Below are 16,805 nucleotides of genomic sequence, written 5' to 3'. Positions count from 1 at the left end.
AAATCTCGTCTCTGGTCGTTTTAAAAAAAATTAGTTTAACCCTTTTGATATCACGGATTAAAAATATTTTTATCTTCGACGCATCGTACACGTACGAAGACAGCGTATTGAATTGAGCATCACTGACGTCATTTTGACGCACGACTCGTCCCACGTCCGCTTAAGGTTTGATACTCGCGTTAAAAAATAAAAAATCTTTGGAATTTTTTAAGTCTCTTTCACAGCTGCATAATCAGATAATTGCATCATGTCTTTATTATAGCAAGCGCTGCGTAGCTCGCAAGTCAGGAGACAAAGAAGACACGAGAAAGATGTTGAATAAAGAAGACCGGGACACGGTGCAATTTCAGGATTAGAACACGGGTGATCTTTTAGTACGTATCATTAGCTTATAATAGCTACTTCCTGTTCGCTGATACACGACACGAGAATAAAGAGTCGGCAAATTCAGGCCAGTTTCCACGCCTATTAATAACGCCAGCTCTACCGGCAACAAGTCAAAAGTAATTAATACTAAAAAAAAAAATCTTTTATGCGTCTCAGATCAGACAAATTTTTTCTCTCTCAGCCGCCGTATACCTTACTAAACGTCACATCCGGCGAGTCAAGCTAAGACAAAAAAAAAGGAAACAAGCCTAAAGAACTTCCTTAATGAGTCCCAAAAAAAAGAGTCACTTCCAACCCCTACCAGACTGCCAGAATCCAAATCCAATTTGATCGTCGAACGTTCGATCGATTGTCACGAGATTTTTGTACAATAATTTTTTAGCGGTTCCGCCAGTTCGAGCTAAGAGAAAGTTTCGCAGTGTCCGTTGGGACGTGCTATAAATCACGAGAAGCCATATACGCGTGGTAAGTGTATACATAATGGCAGTACAGAGAGACAGGTGGAACTCAAGTGAACCCGAAGAAGTAAAACAAAGGTAAAGACACCAGACGTAAAAATCCCTGAACAATGAGGTATAACGGATTCCGTCGACGGAATGAAGAAAAATATGTAAAAGCTAGAAAGGTACCACCATCCTCGCATACTCGTATATATATATATCTAAGCCAGCCATAACATTCCTCTGAAAGCCATCGGAATGGACAAGCTCTAAATAAATAACGTCCTGGACTACAGATTCATTCTAAGCGCCAAGAAGGAGAATTACATTTTCACAGAGCCACGAAGATAGAACGCGTCACTCTGAAAATACATCACTTTGAGGATTGACTCATGCAATAATTTATATTGCCCGCGTTGTGCCCGACTATATATAAGTGTCGCGCGCGAAGCCAGGCCCGCTCTAGGTTACTGTCCTCTGTCCTGCGCCCGAAGTAACGCCTTACGCCATTTATACCCCATGCACCGGCAATTTATACGTGCGTATGCACCGGCTGGAAATGGCACGATGGCGTCGAATGGCGGAGAGACCAAGAAGAGGAGGAGGAGGAGGGGGGGGGGAGAGAGAGGGAGAGGGAGAGGGAGAGAAACATACAGGAGAAAAAGAGAGAATCAAAGTGACGGCTAACGGCAAGAAAAGCATAAGAGTCAAGGGATAAAAAAAGAAAGGACACCCTGTATAGTAGCATCGAGATCCCGTCTGCGATCTGGGGATTCTTTGTGGAATAATTTACTCGGTATACACGTATAGCTACCGAGAGGCATCATCCCTCCTGAACGATATCGTCTAGCGTTGCATCTCGAATTACACGATCCGACGTAAAACATAGAGAGAGAGAGAAAAAAGACAGAGAAAAAAGTATAGAGAGCAAAAACGCTTTGGTTACGAAGGGGATTGAACGTCAACTCTTGAGGTACTTCTGAAACAGCTTTCATCCATCCGGTAAGTTGCGTTTACGCGGCAGCCGTACTAACGATAAGTGTATTTTTAAAAAGGGAATCGTTCGTATTTCAACGTCGCGCACGAGACCTCGTCCTACCGCCGGTATAGGCCTAAACCACTCGTCGTCCATGTTCAAGGTATCGTAAACCCCCGGCAGTACAACCGAGCCTTGGCATCTTACAGTACCGCTCTTTTACGAGGAGCAATGTCAATTTAACGTTCAACCTACCTTCGGGCAAAGGATGTAGAGTCACTGCAGTTGACAACCGTCCGCTGCCCATGGAAACAAGATGTGGCGCTTCGGTCTGAACACGCAAGGCTCGTCCAGCCTCGCGAACTTCTAGACCCGCCGTAGACATTCCTGCAAGACATAATAAAATGAGCGAGCTTACTAATGACCGTGAAATACGACGAAGAACCGTAATAAAGATACGATATCGATCATTCGCGTGATTCATAGATCTCGTTAGCACGTTAGATCATTAATACTTCTCGTTAACGAACACGCGACTAGTTTGTCATCCAACAGCGAGGACATACGAAATTACCCATATACGAAATTACCACGTGAGAATAAAGTAAATTGTTTTGCTGGCTGTGATAAAATGCAAAGAATATCGCACCAGGATCGATCCGATCACGGATGACGAAGAGCCGATGAAAAACAGTGCAAAAAGTCACGTCCAAAAACCGGTCTTCCCTGATCGGCCACGTGCATAACACATCGAAGGTATCTTTTTCTCGCGACTTGGTCGAACATCAACCGAGTCATGGGTCACGTTGAATTACGATGACGTATATATATGTATTTACGTATACGCAAGCCGTCCAATCGATAGGCGATCGTAATCGAGTACGTGATAGTAAATCCTAGGAATGTAACGTGGTCGCGTGTCGGCCTGTAGTAAACGTCAGGATCTAGTTTGTCCAGGTGTACCTATTTCCCGTGTACGTTACGCTGGCGCAACAGCCTTACGCGTAACTGGCGAACGCACGAAGGATGCAGGTAGAGCGGCCGGTTGTTGCATCACTGTTATGTCAATGTTAGAATGAGATCTTGTAACCGGTAACCCACGTGGCGTAAGTTGCCGGATAGCGTGAACCGCTGATCGAGCCGGTAAAAGGTCCTTGGCGGTGCAGCAAGTCCTTATGCACTTCTCGGTTGCACTTGGCGCCACCACCGCGTCGGTTTGTCCGACTGCAATACAGGCATTATAATATCGGCCACGTCGTGCGGTTTTAATTGAAAATTTCAAGCTAACGGGGAATATTAATATCCTGCATTTCGGGGAGACCGCGGATGGACCCTGCGGCGGTGCATTTCTATGCAATTAACATTGCACGGAGGACCTTTGAGGTTGTGCACGAGAAGTGGAAATTTAATCTTACAGAATCGTTATAGGGAGAGGGAAGGTGAGAGAGAAACACAAATTTATTTGATCTCGACCACAGCTCCTAGATCAGAATACAGATTGGATTTTGGATTTTGGGCTTATGCAGTCACCCGATTGACATACAAACAGGGAATTCAATCGATACGGACTTTGCTGCATTAACGCGTATCTCGATTGGACGCCGTTGACAATGCGATTTCTATAGGAAGAACGGATATAGAGGGCAGCACACTCTGCTGTCTTACTTTTGGCTAAAAAATGTCAAACGATTAATGCCCACCTCGCAACAATCTCCATGCGCCACCTACGAGGACTCTCTGCGCTGAGTCGTTCTTCCATTGGTAGTTCGCGGGTTTAATCGCGAGTCTTAAATTACTGGCTAATGAAATCCGAGGAGGCGTAATTCAACCAGGCTGTGCATGCCCCACATGACCATATAACAAACTACGGTTGCGTATCGATTTCTTGATAAGCGACGTGCTCTATAAGGTTGGCTTTGAATTCGAGTTATCCTATAACCAGTCGCTGCATAGATAAACGTTCTCTCACGCGGCTTCATTTTGACCTGAAAATTTCTACCGGTCAGATCGAACAGCGTGCCAGCTACGTATAACCAGCCACGTGTGCACTAAAAACGTTTTTAAGTTATTTCTTAAAATTTTTCAATAAAATTTTGCGGACTACTTTAAAAGTACCAGATCAAATTTTCTTACCGGACGAGAGTCCCGCGTGAGCTGTACGTTCACTGCCATACGATGTACTAGGCTCAACGGGATGCTCTAGCTTAATGTGCTTAATTAAAGTTGTTTCAACTCGTTAAGATCATTCGCACGGGATGAACAACCCTGACAGCTGCGTGCAGTTTAAACGTACAAGTAAGAAGGCACCGGGTTCGGCGAACAACTTGCAGGTCCCGTGCTTCTATTCTGGTCGAGACTGTGCAAGCCTGATCCAAGCCTGTGCAGGAAAATGGTACCGCTGTGAGAATTTAACGCAGTAAGAATTTCCTAGGATCCCCCTAGGGTGCCTATGGAGAAGTATAATGCTTTCCGAGTTACGGAGTCTTGCGTAGAACGGCAAGCGTATCGTACAGCTTACACTGTGATCTTGCATTCTTACGTTCATTTATCCGACAGAGTAACCGGAGGAAAGAGCATTTTCAATCAATGAGAAAAATGGGTTAGATCAATAAGCTGCTCTGTGTGGAAGCTGAGAGCGGCGGTCCGAGATAATCGTTCTTGCGATGTTGGTAGAGAAAATAATCAGCGTCGGGAATGAATAAACATTGACGTCTATCTATAACGCGTGAGTAACACTGTGAGGGCGTAACGTGGCATAACATTATCTAACCAAATCGAAAGAGGTTAGTCAATGTTACTATTTGAGCGAGTGGCAAAGAGATCCGAGAAAAAGTAAAAGGCCGTTTCACACGTTGACACTGGAACTTTATCAGTTTCTCTTATGGAACGACGGATATAGGTTATGTTGGGTATCCGTACGTGGCAGTGCATTGCGCAACTATCGAGTGTGCCTGGAATATAATTTCTAAACCACATGCTCGAATTTTCAGAAGTACGAGGCCCCTTTCAAACGCTTCGGTGTATATTGAAACTAAGTGCCTGTCGTTAAGAAGAATTCACACGATAAATCCTTGATAAAGTCCTCACGACCCAGATGCCTGTTTGCATCGTACGACGTACTGTATACCAAGCCCGATGCACTCACGGATAATATTTACACCACGATTTACGCACACGGAGCGATAATTATTTACTAAACTTTTTCCCGTTTCTCGTGAAAATGTCTGCGTTCCATCAATTTGTGTCACGAGGCAGATATATATATATATCGGATTATCATAATACATAGCGTCATCGGTACCAGCATCGCTGCGTGCTACGTTAACATTGCAAAGACAGGCATTCGGAAGCGTGCTTGTAAATCGTGCGTTCGACGTGCCTTAAAATTCAGTCCTGTGTCCTATAAAGAAAACACGTATTTCCTAGTAAACGATAATCCCAAGGAACAAAGGCTAAAAGTGCATGGGATATTTTTAAAACGTAAATTACGAGCAACGCAGGTGTATACGTGTTGGTTAGGATACCTAATCTAAAAAAAGAAGAAATTTCGTTAACCGTGAACTTGAGATACATATTAAAATAGCCTTCGCCGCCCTCTGTACAAATATATTCATACGAGCGAGCAAGAAAGTTGATTTGAACAGACGAATAAAAAGGGAATCGGCCGCCAGTCGGGATTTTCTTGTAGGTTGGAGAAATCCCGTGACAGCCAGCTTGTCGCTTACCTCTAACGTATCCATGTTAATTGCATAACCCTCAGCGAGTTTCCCTGATAGAAAAACCAATTCTCAATTTGTACGTAATTTCAGTTCCAAGCGAAGGATTAGCGTTGGTTGAGTTAACTGCCGAGAGATGGCGCTCCCGTCGCTGAACCCAGAGTCAAATTTAACCATATACGAGTTTAACTAGCAACGCTTTCGAGATACTTGCTTTGTAGGTTTTGAGAAAAACGACAGCGGGTATACAGTGAACTGTTAATATTACTATAGTCACGTGGAAGAAGGTATGCATCGCTATGCAAGTCATAGGTGCGTTGGCATTTACGTGGTTCAAGTAGCAACTGCTCCAGGCATCGCTACGCCCAGCAACGGCTAGAGCTACGTGATCTAGGAAGGTACGAGACCGGGCAACCTTCTACGAGGCAAACGTGCAACCTGCGCGTACGACAATAACGATAGCGTGCAGGGACACAACATTTTCTCAGGCACAGCTGAAACGTGGCGACGATCGAACGCGGCGGTAGGAAAAAATATTTGCAATAGAAACTTTCAACTTTGAATATTGACAACGACGAGTATCTTTTTCATCGAGTAACAAAGAGATACGTACTTTCTTTTTACGTATAGAAATCGAAGAATAATGCCCGTTGTATGAAGTTGCATTTCGAGCAGTGATATCATCGTACTTGCATTCTCGCCTGATACGGAAATACGTGTACGTTCCCATGGTATATCTAGCGACGCGAGCGACGCCTTAACGTATCATAAAAACAAGTGTTGCAAAGAGAAAAGTAACGATCGTCAGAGTGACGCCGGTTATACGATATTCTATAAATGTCGGAGTGACGAATTAATGAAAGCTCCGAGAGGCTCGTGGTAAAGCAGATTCGCATATTCTAAATTTTTGACACTTACGCGCGACAAGTAATTCACGTGTCTTCGCCAAAACGTATGATTCCCACGCTACGAGGATGCATACACGGCCTGAAGCGTCGGTAAGTCGTCTTTCGTAATTGCGAAAGAACGAGTGGCATTGTGGGTATTACGAATAAGTCAAGTAGGGCCTTCGAAAAGGGCTTGTAGTATCTGAAGTGTCGTGCAAGCTCAAGAGGTTCGCTCAGCCAGCTTCCATTAGAAGTAAGTCGGTCGAGTCGATAGGAATTAAAAAAATTAATAAATCCAGCAGTCATTTTGTAGAATAAAAAAATCGATATCAACGAGAAATCTTCTCCACTATAATTTTACAATTTTATTTCATCCTCTTTACTGGCTCTTGCTATGATACCGTATGATCCTGATAACGTTCACAGTGTCGTCCTAGTCTCAAAAGTAGATATAAAAATTGACGAAGCACAACGCCAAATAACTATTTTTCGTAGAACCTGAAATTCAAGTAGTTTCGTAAGAACCTTAACGACCACCTCGTAAAGCTTAATGACCTCTCCCAAGAAGCGTACCTAACCTCGTATAAGAATGCGATATTAATCTAGACGAATCCTATATTCCAGTCCATACGAAAAGTACCACCACGTGTCTCTGTATACCCAGTGAGACGAAAGTTTCTCGGCGAACGGCAGGATATGTTTAATTAGTCGATGCCCGTAAAGAGCGTCGATGTGGACTCGACATTTTAAACCCAGTGCACATCCCCGCGTCGCGGCGACCGGAGCAGAGTCAAAGGAAGCAGTTGCCAGCCAGATGCGGTCTCCTTTCATCAGCAAGGAACGTTCACACGAAGCAAGTGTCACACAATACGATAACATTGCCAGATATAAAAGGGCTGCCTCGTGTCTTTTGTTATCAAGGACCGTGGAAGACGTAATCTGTAAGACAAGCGTGAAAGTACTAAAGTCATTTCTAAGAGACCATCAGTTCGATATTCTTGGAATAAATTTCGTTAAATTAATTCGACACGAGCTATACACGTATTACATGTGTTATGCTACGAGCTTGAAAATACGTACAGTGGGTGCTTCACTGTAGCCATTACAATCACGCTAGTTGACTGAACGTCAATTAAATTACAAATCGATATAGATCCCCTTCTATAACCCAGTACGTTGATCCTTGTCACTCGTACAGCCGTCATATATATATATATATATATATATATATATATATATATATCCTGCTTCGAACGTGATCCACCTCCTTCGGATTGATCCGTAATACTCTTGGTCAATGCTAAAGGTGATTGTCCTTGTTAGGGAAGCATCCCATATGTATCACGTGCTATCCTATGTATATGCTGCTTCTTTCGGCGCGATCTATGATGTTGCACGCGTAAGCCTGTGGCTGACTGGGCTGCCAAGTCACTCAGCCAACATACGCAAGCAGTAAAACGAAAGGGTAGGATATGGGATACGTAGCAAGCCGTGCGTGTAAAAGAAGTTCACGTGTGCGGCGGATGTTCTATATGCGGCTACCGGACGTACTATACGCTTGCTTGACGCACGCAGCACTGCGTGTACCTGACGGTAACGTTACTAAAAGCGTGCGTAAATAAACCGTAACTGACTGTATACTGTCAATGGTGTAACCGTCGGAAATTCCGCACTGCGGAACCGTTGCCGCCTCGAGAGAAAGAAAGGTCTGCGGAAAAAGTGTGACCTTAGTCGTGAGGTATTACACGTGCGTCACCTTGGAAACCTGTAATTTCAGGTGCGTAACGCGTCTTCGCGGGGACATCGTGAAAAGTTTCGTAAGACCTTACAGTAATGGAACTCGTGGTGAACTGATATCAAAATTCGATTAATCTTTATAATTTTGTTTCGAAACACCTCTTTTTTTTTGGAGAAATTTTTTTTTGATACTCGTGAATTTATTGCATTGTTTTAACGGTTTGAGTATTTTACGAACGGAACAAAAACTGATTGGGACTCTCTTATCGTTCACGAAAACCACTTTCCATCGCTTATCACAAATATTGAACGTTTTGATTAGAAATTATTTTTTCGGACGTTCATTAACACTAGAATTCATGGTTCACTTATTTTCAGGTAAAATAAAGTGACGACACGTGTATACCGATGGTTATAATTGGTATATGATTTTTATGTATTTTTTTTTTTTGACAGATCTAAACCAATGAAATCTGTAGGCACACGTGTTTCTGCATAAAAGTTTGCTGCAAAGTATGCATATGCATGATTGTGCACTAGTTAAATTTTAATTTTCTAATTTAGCATACATTTACGTTATCGTATGGAAAACCACGTGTCATATGCTCAGAAATGAATTGCTTGGGAAATGTCGAAAAAAAAAAAACCATTGAATTCGTGGATCGAGGTAACGCGTGATAAGAGAACGAGCGAAGAAAACTTATCTCACGTACGTGTCGCGCGAACGTCTGATAAATTATAGCTAATGTCGCAAGAGCTACGTCACTGGTAAATGTTTGTATCGCCAACAATTAGCGTCATTAGACATGAGCTACGGCAAAGATCATCTTGAGAAATTGAATAAATATTAATTCGCCCCACAAAAGAGGCATTGAGCTCAATGCCCAGACATGAAGAACTCTATCCAAACGAATAGATCGAATGTCTCTTGATACCTGCAAAATGCCAAGCCGCGATTAGTCAACGTGACGAGTCCTCCACCAGAAGCATGTCGGCTTTGCGAGTAGTTCCAAGCTTTCTCCGTAAGAGCGCTGAAGCTGTCTTCTCGAATAACGTACACAACGACGCTCTTGTCTGAGATCCTCAGCCCACGGCGAGGGAGTCGAGCGCACGTGCTTCCCAGAGACGACTCTCGAGGAATACACTTGCAAGAGACACCGCGCGTTATTTTGCTTGTACGTCTAGTTACCTTACACTTTGAACTTCACAAAAGCAGAGCTTCAAGATTACTTGGAACTCTGCAAAGACAGACGTTATGAGAGAGAAAAGAGTATAAGAAAAGCGTGACGAAAGATCAGTACGGACGATAGGGTCGTTGCGCGTGCAGTCGGTTTATTTTTCCCTCGCAGATTCTCGGATTTTCTCTATCCCCCGCAGACAAGAGAAGGAAGACGAAAAGAGCGTGGACGAAGATGTAAAAGGAAATCTTTAGTACGTACGAAGACACGTCGGATTATATTTTGTGCAACATAACCTTCTCTGTGCCCTATGGTGCTCGCTGACAGTTCCAGTAAGCGCCGGGAATAGAGTGACATGTGACGTCACACGGTCCGCTTCGCATAACCGTGCCTATTTCAACCGCAAGAATCCTTGCGACAGGATCACCTTGTCTCTCCATTCTCGATACTCCACTGAATAAATCGACTCTGACTCGCGTCGCGTCTCTCGGGTAGATCTGACGTTTCGAGCTACACCGGCGTATACAGGGTTATTCAATTCGAGCGTCCGAGACGTATCTGACATCTAGCGTGAGATTCCTGTAGTTAATCACCATTTGGTAACAATGCGTGGTGAAAATGCGAATAACGTTTTTCAAGATTCATTGGCGAATTGCCAACCACAGCAACCTGTTGGTATAGGAAGTGACAAACATGAAATATAGAAAATTTGCAAATTTCCCATACGTTCTCCAAGTATAAAAAAGATAAAAATATACGAGCTGTCAGATTCACGACCGACATTCCCTTTTTTGATACTTCTACAGACGCCACAGGTAAATATCCTAAATGTCAACAGCCCGAAAAGATTCCAACCAGTCAAATATTATAAAACTCTGTTTACACTTAATCGTATAGCATTGTCAACATAATTGACTAAAATAATAATATGACAACTATTAAATTTTACCGATACGTTCAACCCTGAATAGTACTGTATATAAATATAAAGTAAACGATATATCTACTTCTGCGACTACTTATTGAAATTCAGCACCACACGTATATAAAATACGATAAAGGATGCTGCAAACGCATTAGCCTGTTACATTTTCAGGTTAACGCGAAGACAGATAGGACAGTGTAAGTCGTTCCAAAGTTAATTGCGAATTCGTGCGAATTAACCATAAAAAGAATTTCCCGTCTTGGATATCAGATACGTTCACCAGATTGTAGAACGTGACGTTCCTCAACCTGAAGAAGACCGATCCCTATATAACATACATAACACGTGTACACTCTATTAAGTTCTTGTCCGTGACAAACACGTACAAGTCAGAGGGATGACGTACAAGTCAAGTCAGAATTCTCTCCAGTTTCACGCAGCGTCCACTGCTATGGAAACGTGGGCTCCTAATAACGCGTGGTAGCGAAACACATGCAATGCGTGGGAGATGATTTTGGTTGGCAGTAGCCGTCGCTATAGGAGACACGTTGGTACGCATGTCACTCTGAGCCCACGTCTCGATACATGTGTATACGTAGCAGCAAGCGTGTTTCTCCAATGAAAATCATGGATTTCGTATTAACGTTAAAGACGTCTCCGCAAATTCTTACAACCAGAAACAGACGAAAGATCGAAAATGCTCGTTGGCACACCTCCGATAAGAGATAAGGGAGTTCGAGACTACGGGTTAACGTGGCAACTTTCTATAGAGGTTGTACGGCTTATCTTTTGATACTATCTCTTTACAGCGTTTTTAAAGGAAAGTTTGTAATAATAATTTTAAAAAATTGTAAATAACCCTCGAACCTCTTTAGCAATTGACATCGCGCTACATTAAATTCGAGTTACGATATTACATCGTCAGGGTGTTTCCCGGGTTTTCTGGAAGGTTATCTCGCTTAAACATTATCCGAGGATCGTTAATGTAATTAGGTTTGCCGAGAAGAGAAGATTCGAGCGACGATGAGATAGACTTTATATATTTCCTAACGACATAATCGCTGCCGTCGTTGCTTCGCATCTACCCTGTCAGCAGTATATATTATATACAAATAGGATATATATGTATACGATATACACTATACTAGTTGCGTATACGCTATAAAAGATATAACTATACAACAATGCGTAAGGTGCCGATGACTCAAGAGATCTTTGGATAACCATTCTCCGCATGTTATTAAGCAAAAGACACCAGAACCCTCCCTCGGTTACAACTCTGACTCATTTTTATGACCGTTTTCGGCACTTTAAACGTTTTCGAAAACGGCATTTTAAGACAAACCCAATGGGTAAACGGGGTCCGCTCTATACCATGGTAAACCCCGTAGAGGCTTTTCTTCCCCGTCTAAGTATGCACGCCAGTCGTATAAATAAATATTCGGCCTTTACTTCGGGTCGCCGACCTTCCACCAACGGGCCGCAAACCGGAAGGAGGAAACGCTCGAGAAATCCAAAATGCACCGGTTTATGAGTCACGCGGATAGAACCCATGGGATTTTCACTGGAGCGTCATCCGCCGCGTCCCATGAATAATTCAAAGAGTACGTCAGACCCAGAGATAACATGGGTTGGAATAGAATTGAGATTGGATGGTCATGGTGTATAGCCTCCATTGTAAAAGTGTTCAGTCTCCTTCGAGTACAATACATATTCCGCTCGTCTTCGCCAGTTAGCTTTTATCTGTATCGCGACAAGAAAAAAAAAATTCTACCGAGTTTCTTGAGCAATCGTCATATTTTTCGCGCGATACGTAAATTTGATAACGAATTATAAAGATAGCTCTGTTCTTGTCACTGTTTCGCTATTTGCCCCCCTCGACACTTTTGAACTGTACAAATTGACATTACGCGTTGCACGTACTGATAAGGAACCTATGGCGCACGGGTGCATCGTACTATATTTTTGTCCGTTCGCTGCAGTCTGGTGAGATTCGCGTTACAGGTAGACAAAGTGGAAAATATGAAGAAAAAAAAATAGAGATTAAAAAATAAAATATCATATGCGCCTACGAGAGACAGATTTTTAGCTCTTTTCAATAAATACTTTATAGCAATCGAAAAAATATTCATTCAACGACGCAAGGAGCACGCTAGTTCACGAATCAAGCCGATAATTTCCTTTTAACGGCTACAATCGGTTTCACCGAAGAATCCGATAACAACGACGAAAATGGTTAAATTTCTCACAGGCAAGACTAGGGTTAACCTTATCAGCACTCCATACCAGGAATCTCCTATCGTTCATATTAGATTCATAGTATTATCAAAGCCAGTCTCATCTTACAGTCTATCTAAATTCTCGCAATATGCATCGTCCCACGAATATATAAACAATAGCCGTAGTATTCGCAACGATTGACCTAACCTCAAATATTTCCCAATCGACCAAAGCAAATAATCTGTGAGCGTCAAAAAAAAAAAAAAGCCGCGTAATTCAAACGAGAATAGAATTCATATAGGTTATGTCAGCTTCCATTCCAACCTATTCTTATCACATGCAACGCACAGAGCCTTACCAAGAAAGGAAAGGCGACCGCGCAAGGGGAATCGATAAACAAATTTCTAACGTTTCCAATGAAATTCGTACACAACGCGCCGTTTATGCGTGCCGGCATTAATGCGAATAGCTGAAACGAATGTCGATGTCGTAACCATAAGGTACGGAGTGGCATTCCGTAAATGGCGCTCGAGTCGAGGAACTCGAAGGCGAAACTGGATCTTACTCGGTCGGCGAGAGTGATGGATGCGTGCAAAAAGGAAGCCGTAGTAGCCGATAAAACGCGAGAAGCGTGCAACGAAACTTTTAGGATTCCCGCAAAATCTTCGCCCACGGTACCGTAAGGTGAATATTTTTTCACTATCGCCTCTCGAACGATCGAATAATTCTTTTCCACATATAAAACCATAATTTTTCCCAAATTCTCGAGATGGCTGCTGTTACTCGCGAACGTAAATAAGCGACGACATGCAAGACATACGAAAAAAAAAGTTGTACAAGAAATTTTTTTCAAGCATCCCCCCTACCCTACAGACACCACGCGATACATGATACACGAGGAGGAAGAGTATTTAATAAAAAATTACGTTAAAATATCGATGGCAAAGAATCTCAGTAATCCGTTCACGATAATACAGAATATTTTGTTATGCATTTCGCGACTAAGCTCGTATTATTCATGCGCCGTAACCCATCTTTAGAGACGTAATCCTAGCCAACAGCAACGTCTGTGAATATCTTTGAGTACGTCAGTAATTCGAATATCTAATTCACAGCGTTACGCAACCAATTCGAGATAGGATGAAGCACCGAGGTGAGCCGACGACCTTGCTACGGCCTTTCTGGTTCTCTGTGTATGTGCGCGGCCTGACAAAAGGAATTCGTCGAGAGTCCCCAAGGAATTTATCCAGGTACCTAACGACCGGGCGGTACCCAGTTTTCTCCATACTAAGTCCAATGGTAGACCGACAATGAGTGTGCAAGCACATAGAGGCTGGTATGGCTGCACTAGTTTACAACGCACTTCTCCACTTGTGCATATCGAAAAGATAAGTAACATGGCTTTTAAAAGGTACCGCACAGAGAGAACCCTTAAAATTGTCAGTGTCCACTCTGGGACTGAGTTTCCATAGAATGCACTGTCGGTTACTAGCACGAAACTGATTTAACGTTTTAACGAAACACCTGAAAGAGAGCACGCCCTGCAGCAAGGTAAATCCTATGATATTTCACGTGCTGCGCAACTTATGCAAAATTGACCTGGTATTTTCATATAAATTTCAACGTAGAACTGCCCTTGGGCGGTTTATGCGAAATACTGTCTCCTACTATTAATACATACACGATAAACGTATACAGTGTATTCATTATAATAGCAAAGTCGTACCATTCGCGAATCTATAATATTATAATATATATATATATATATATTATAATATATATATCACTGATAAAATATTACTTGCTGTAGGTATGAGTATCACTCCTCGGACAGTGATACGTTGTAAACATGTTTTGACACTATGGCCTCTAGTGGGAAAGTGAAGAAAGACTAAAGAAAAAAAAAGGATAAAGAAAATATTAAGATCGAGAATTTTACTACACAGAGTTCAAAGCGTAGAACCCTGGACTCCACGGTGGATGAGCAGCAGGTCTTACAGGTTTACTCTTCTACACCGACCCCCGTCTACCTGACCAAGAGCTATGCCACTAATTTGTCGGAGGTAACCCGGTATATACAGGGTGTCCCGGAATAGACAATACCCTCTTTTCTTTATTTCTTCTTATAAAGGTACAAAGCAACCCTGAGCGAACTTTCTACATTTTAACAATTTCAAGTAACCTGTATCGTGAAAGGGCCCGTGAGTCAGTCGGTCAGTTTAAATTCCCGCCATGACTCAATTTCCGTTTGCATTAGAGTAATAGCAGTTACGTATTTTTTGTGCCATATAGCGAACCACAACATTCAATACTCCATCGCCTACCCCTAGCACTCCTCGATACAAAAAATTTCCCATTCAATTATCCGCCAACGCATCAAACGATGGAGGAGCACATTTGCCAGCTCTACCTTACCGACCGAGTATTATTGTTGGACAAAAATAAGAGACGTCTCGAACTTAAACGAGTTACCATGAAAAATAACGACAAAAAATATATAAAACGTAAAGAAATCCAAGATTTGGCCTTGATGAATCGTCAACGCGTAACACACGTACATTTGTCGACATAAATTGAAAACGATCTTAAATGATTAGACGAGACGATAAAACTCTATTGACTTTTCATTGAAAGTGACGTATAGCCTGATTACATGGCAATCGGCATTTTCGTCCTTACTTACGACTATCGAGAATTCGCAATGTGCTCTTAAAGTAAATAACGCTAGGCGTCGCCAATGTCCGTAAATAATAGAGATTTACCGAGTCCGCCGGTGCGTACAATGAACGCTACATACAGTGTAGGAACGTTTATTGATTTTAATTGAACAGTCATTGGGGTTCTTGTTTCGCAGTTCGAAAGAACAGCTGCTACACAATTCGACCGGTACTATTGACACTCGTCTGTATATATTAAAGATCGGTTTCGAGTGGACAAATGTTAACGTAAGGACAAGCATATATCTTTTCCGACAATACTACATATGTATATCGCATGGAAACAAAGTAATTCCATGACCACGTGTTATCTGTGTATACGATATATGCATATCGCCCCATCGAAATTTACTACTATTAATATTTCTTTGACCAATTGTAATATCTAGTAAATCAACCTGTCAATGAAAAACCATTCGTTGCCTTTCGCAAAAGAGCACTGACAGTGAGAAATTTTATTATGGGTCTAATTAGCAAGATTCGAAAAAACATCGATCAGTCAAATACTTGTTGCATAGGTATACCCATGCTATAGCTATACGTATCACGAGCACATGGAGAGTGCGGTATAGGATTCACGGTGGAAGCAGTAATAAATATTCCAGACCAAAGGCTACGAACGAGTCCCTTGGGAGGAAAGAACAGCTAATGCGACCAAGAAGAAGTACATGGGGTGACAACGACGTTAGGAATTTAGCTGGTAAAATAGATAAAAATTAATCCCCGTGGGTTATCAATCTCAATGACGAGAGAGAGCCAATCTTCAAGATTAAAGTAACGACTGCGTCGGATAGCACAACAAGCGACTAGTGAATATTCGGTATAGTGCGTCGTGTCGTACAGAAATCGCATGACGTAATGCGCCCGCATAAAGGCAATCAAAATAAATGATCTTAAATTGTCAGCGCTTCTTTTTACCGGTCTCTATGGTATACTGTCTACCCTGAATTCCTCCTTGCGACAAGAGACGAAACAAGAGTGCTATGAAAGTATGTGTTACCTACGAGAGCAACTAGCTGTGTAAACGAGACAAAGGTAAAGTCCAAAGACGGGGAGGATCGTTGGAAATTCTTTAATTAATGTACGTGTGTAAAACCAAAAATTTGGTATGCTAACAAACGATGCAAAGCGATGACGCAAGTTACTATATTCAAGAGAAAGATGTTTATTCTATCGACATTCAAAGTCACGTCTTGGCTCTGGGTCTTGATACTTCCACTGTATAGATGAATGATAAACAATTCCGTAACATGTGCCAAAAGACGTACGTAAATAGTAGTAATGCTTTTATCTGATACTTATAAACGTTACTTTTTATTATTATCCTACAGAAAAGCACTGTATTCGATCACGCAGCCAGATCGTAAGGTTCCTAATGGTATACAAATATAGGAAAATTGCTTGAGCGATGATTATATGAATTAAAAATTTTAGGAATTTTCAGGTATCTTTTTCCAGAGTCAAGCGTTACCTGCCTGTCCTTCGGCGATCCGTTCAATGATTCACGGCTGTGCCATTTGCGAAAGTAGGTTGAGGAAATAATGTGAAAATCAACGGGATTCGTAGTCTGGATAAAAAAGGAGCACTTTAGGTATTCTCAGTGACCTTCGGGTGGCGAGCAA

The 16,805-nt window shown here is 42.2% G+C and overlaps 1 protein-coding gene across 2 annotated transcripts in view; it reads right to left on the bottom strand.

Moving 5' to 3' along the window:
- LOC107274646 (pleckstrin homology-like domain family B member 1) overlaps positions 1–16,805 on the bottom strand; it is a 34,336-nt gene that overhangs the window by 16,231 nt on the left and 1,300 nt on the right. The window contains exon 2 of one of the 2 annotated variants that reach the window (XM_015753937.2): positions 2,059–2,190. The exons of the other annotated variant lie outside the window; for it this stretch is intronic. Within the exon in view, the coding sequence (XP_015609423.1) occupies positions 2,059–2,188 (130 nt within the window). The 5' untranslated portion in view covers positions 2,189–2,190. The remainder of the gene's footprint in view (positions 1–2,058; positions 2,191–16,805) is intronic. 2 annotated transcript variants of the gene reach the window in all.

Source organism: Cephus cinctus, unplaced genomic scaffold (genome assembly GCF_000341935.2).
Source record: "Cephus cinctus unplaced genomic scaffold, Ccin1 Ccin1_scaffold0101, whole genome shotgun sequence".
Classification (NCBI taxonomy): Eukaryota; Metazoa; Arthropoda; class Insecta; order Hymenoptera; family Cephidae; genus Cephus; species Cephus cinctus.
The sequence above is the reverse complement of the archived record's forward strand: the minus strand, read 5'-3'. Positions and strand labels throughout refer to the sequence as shown.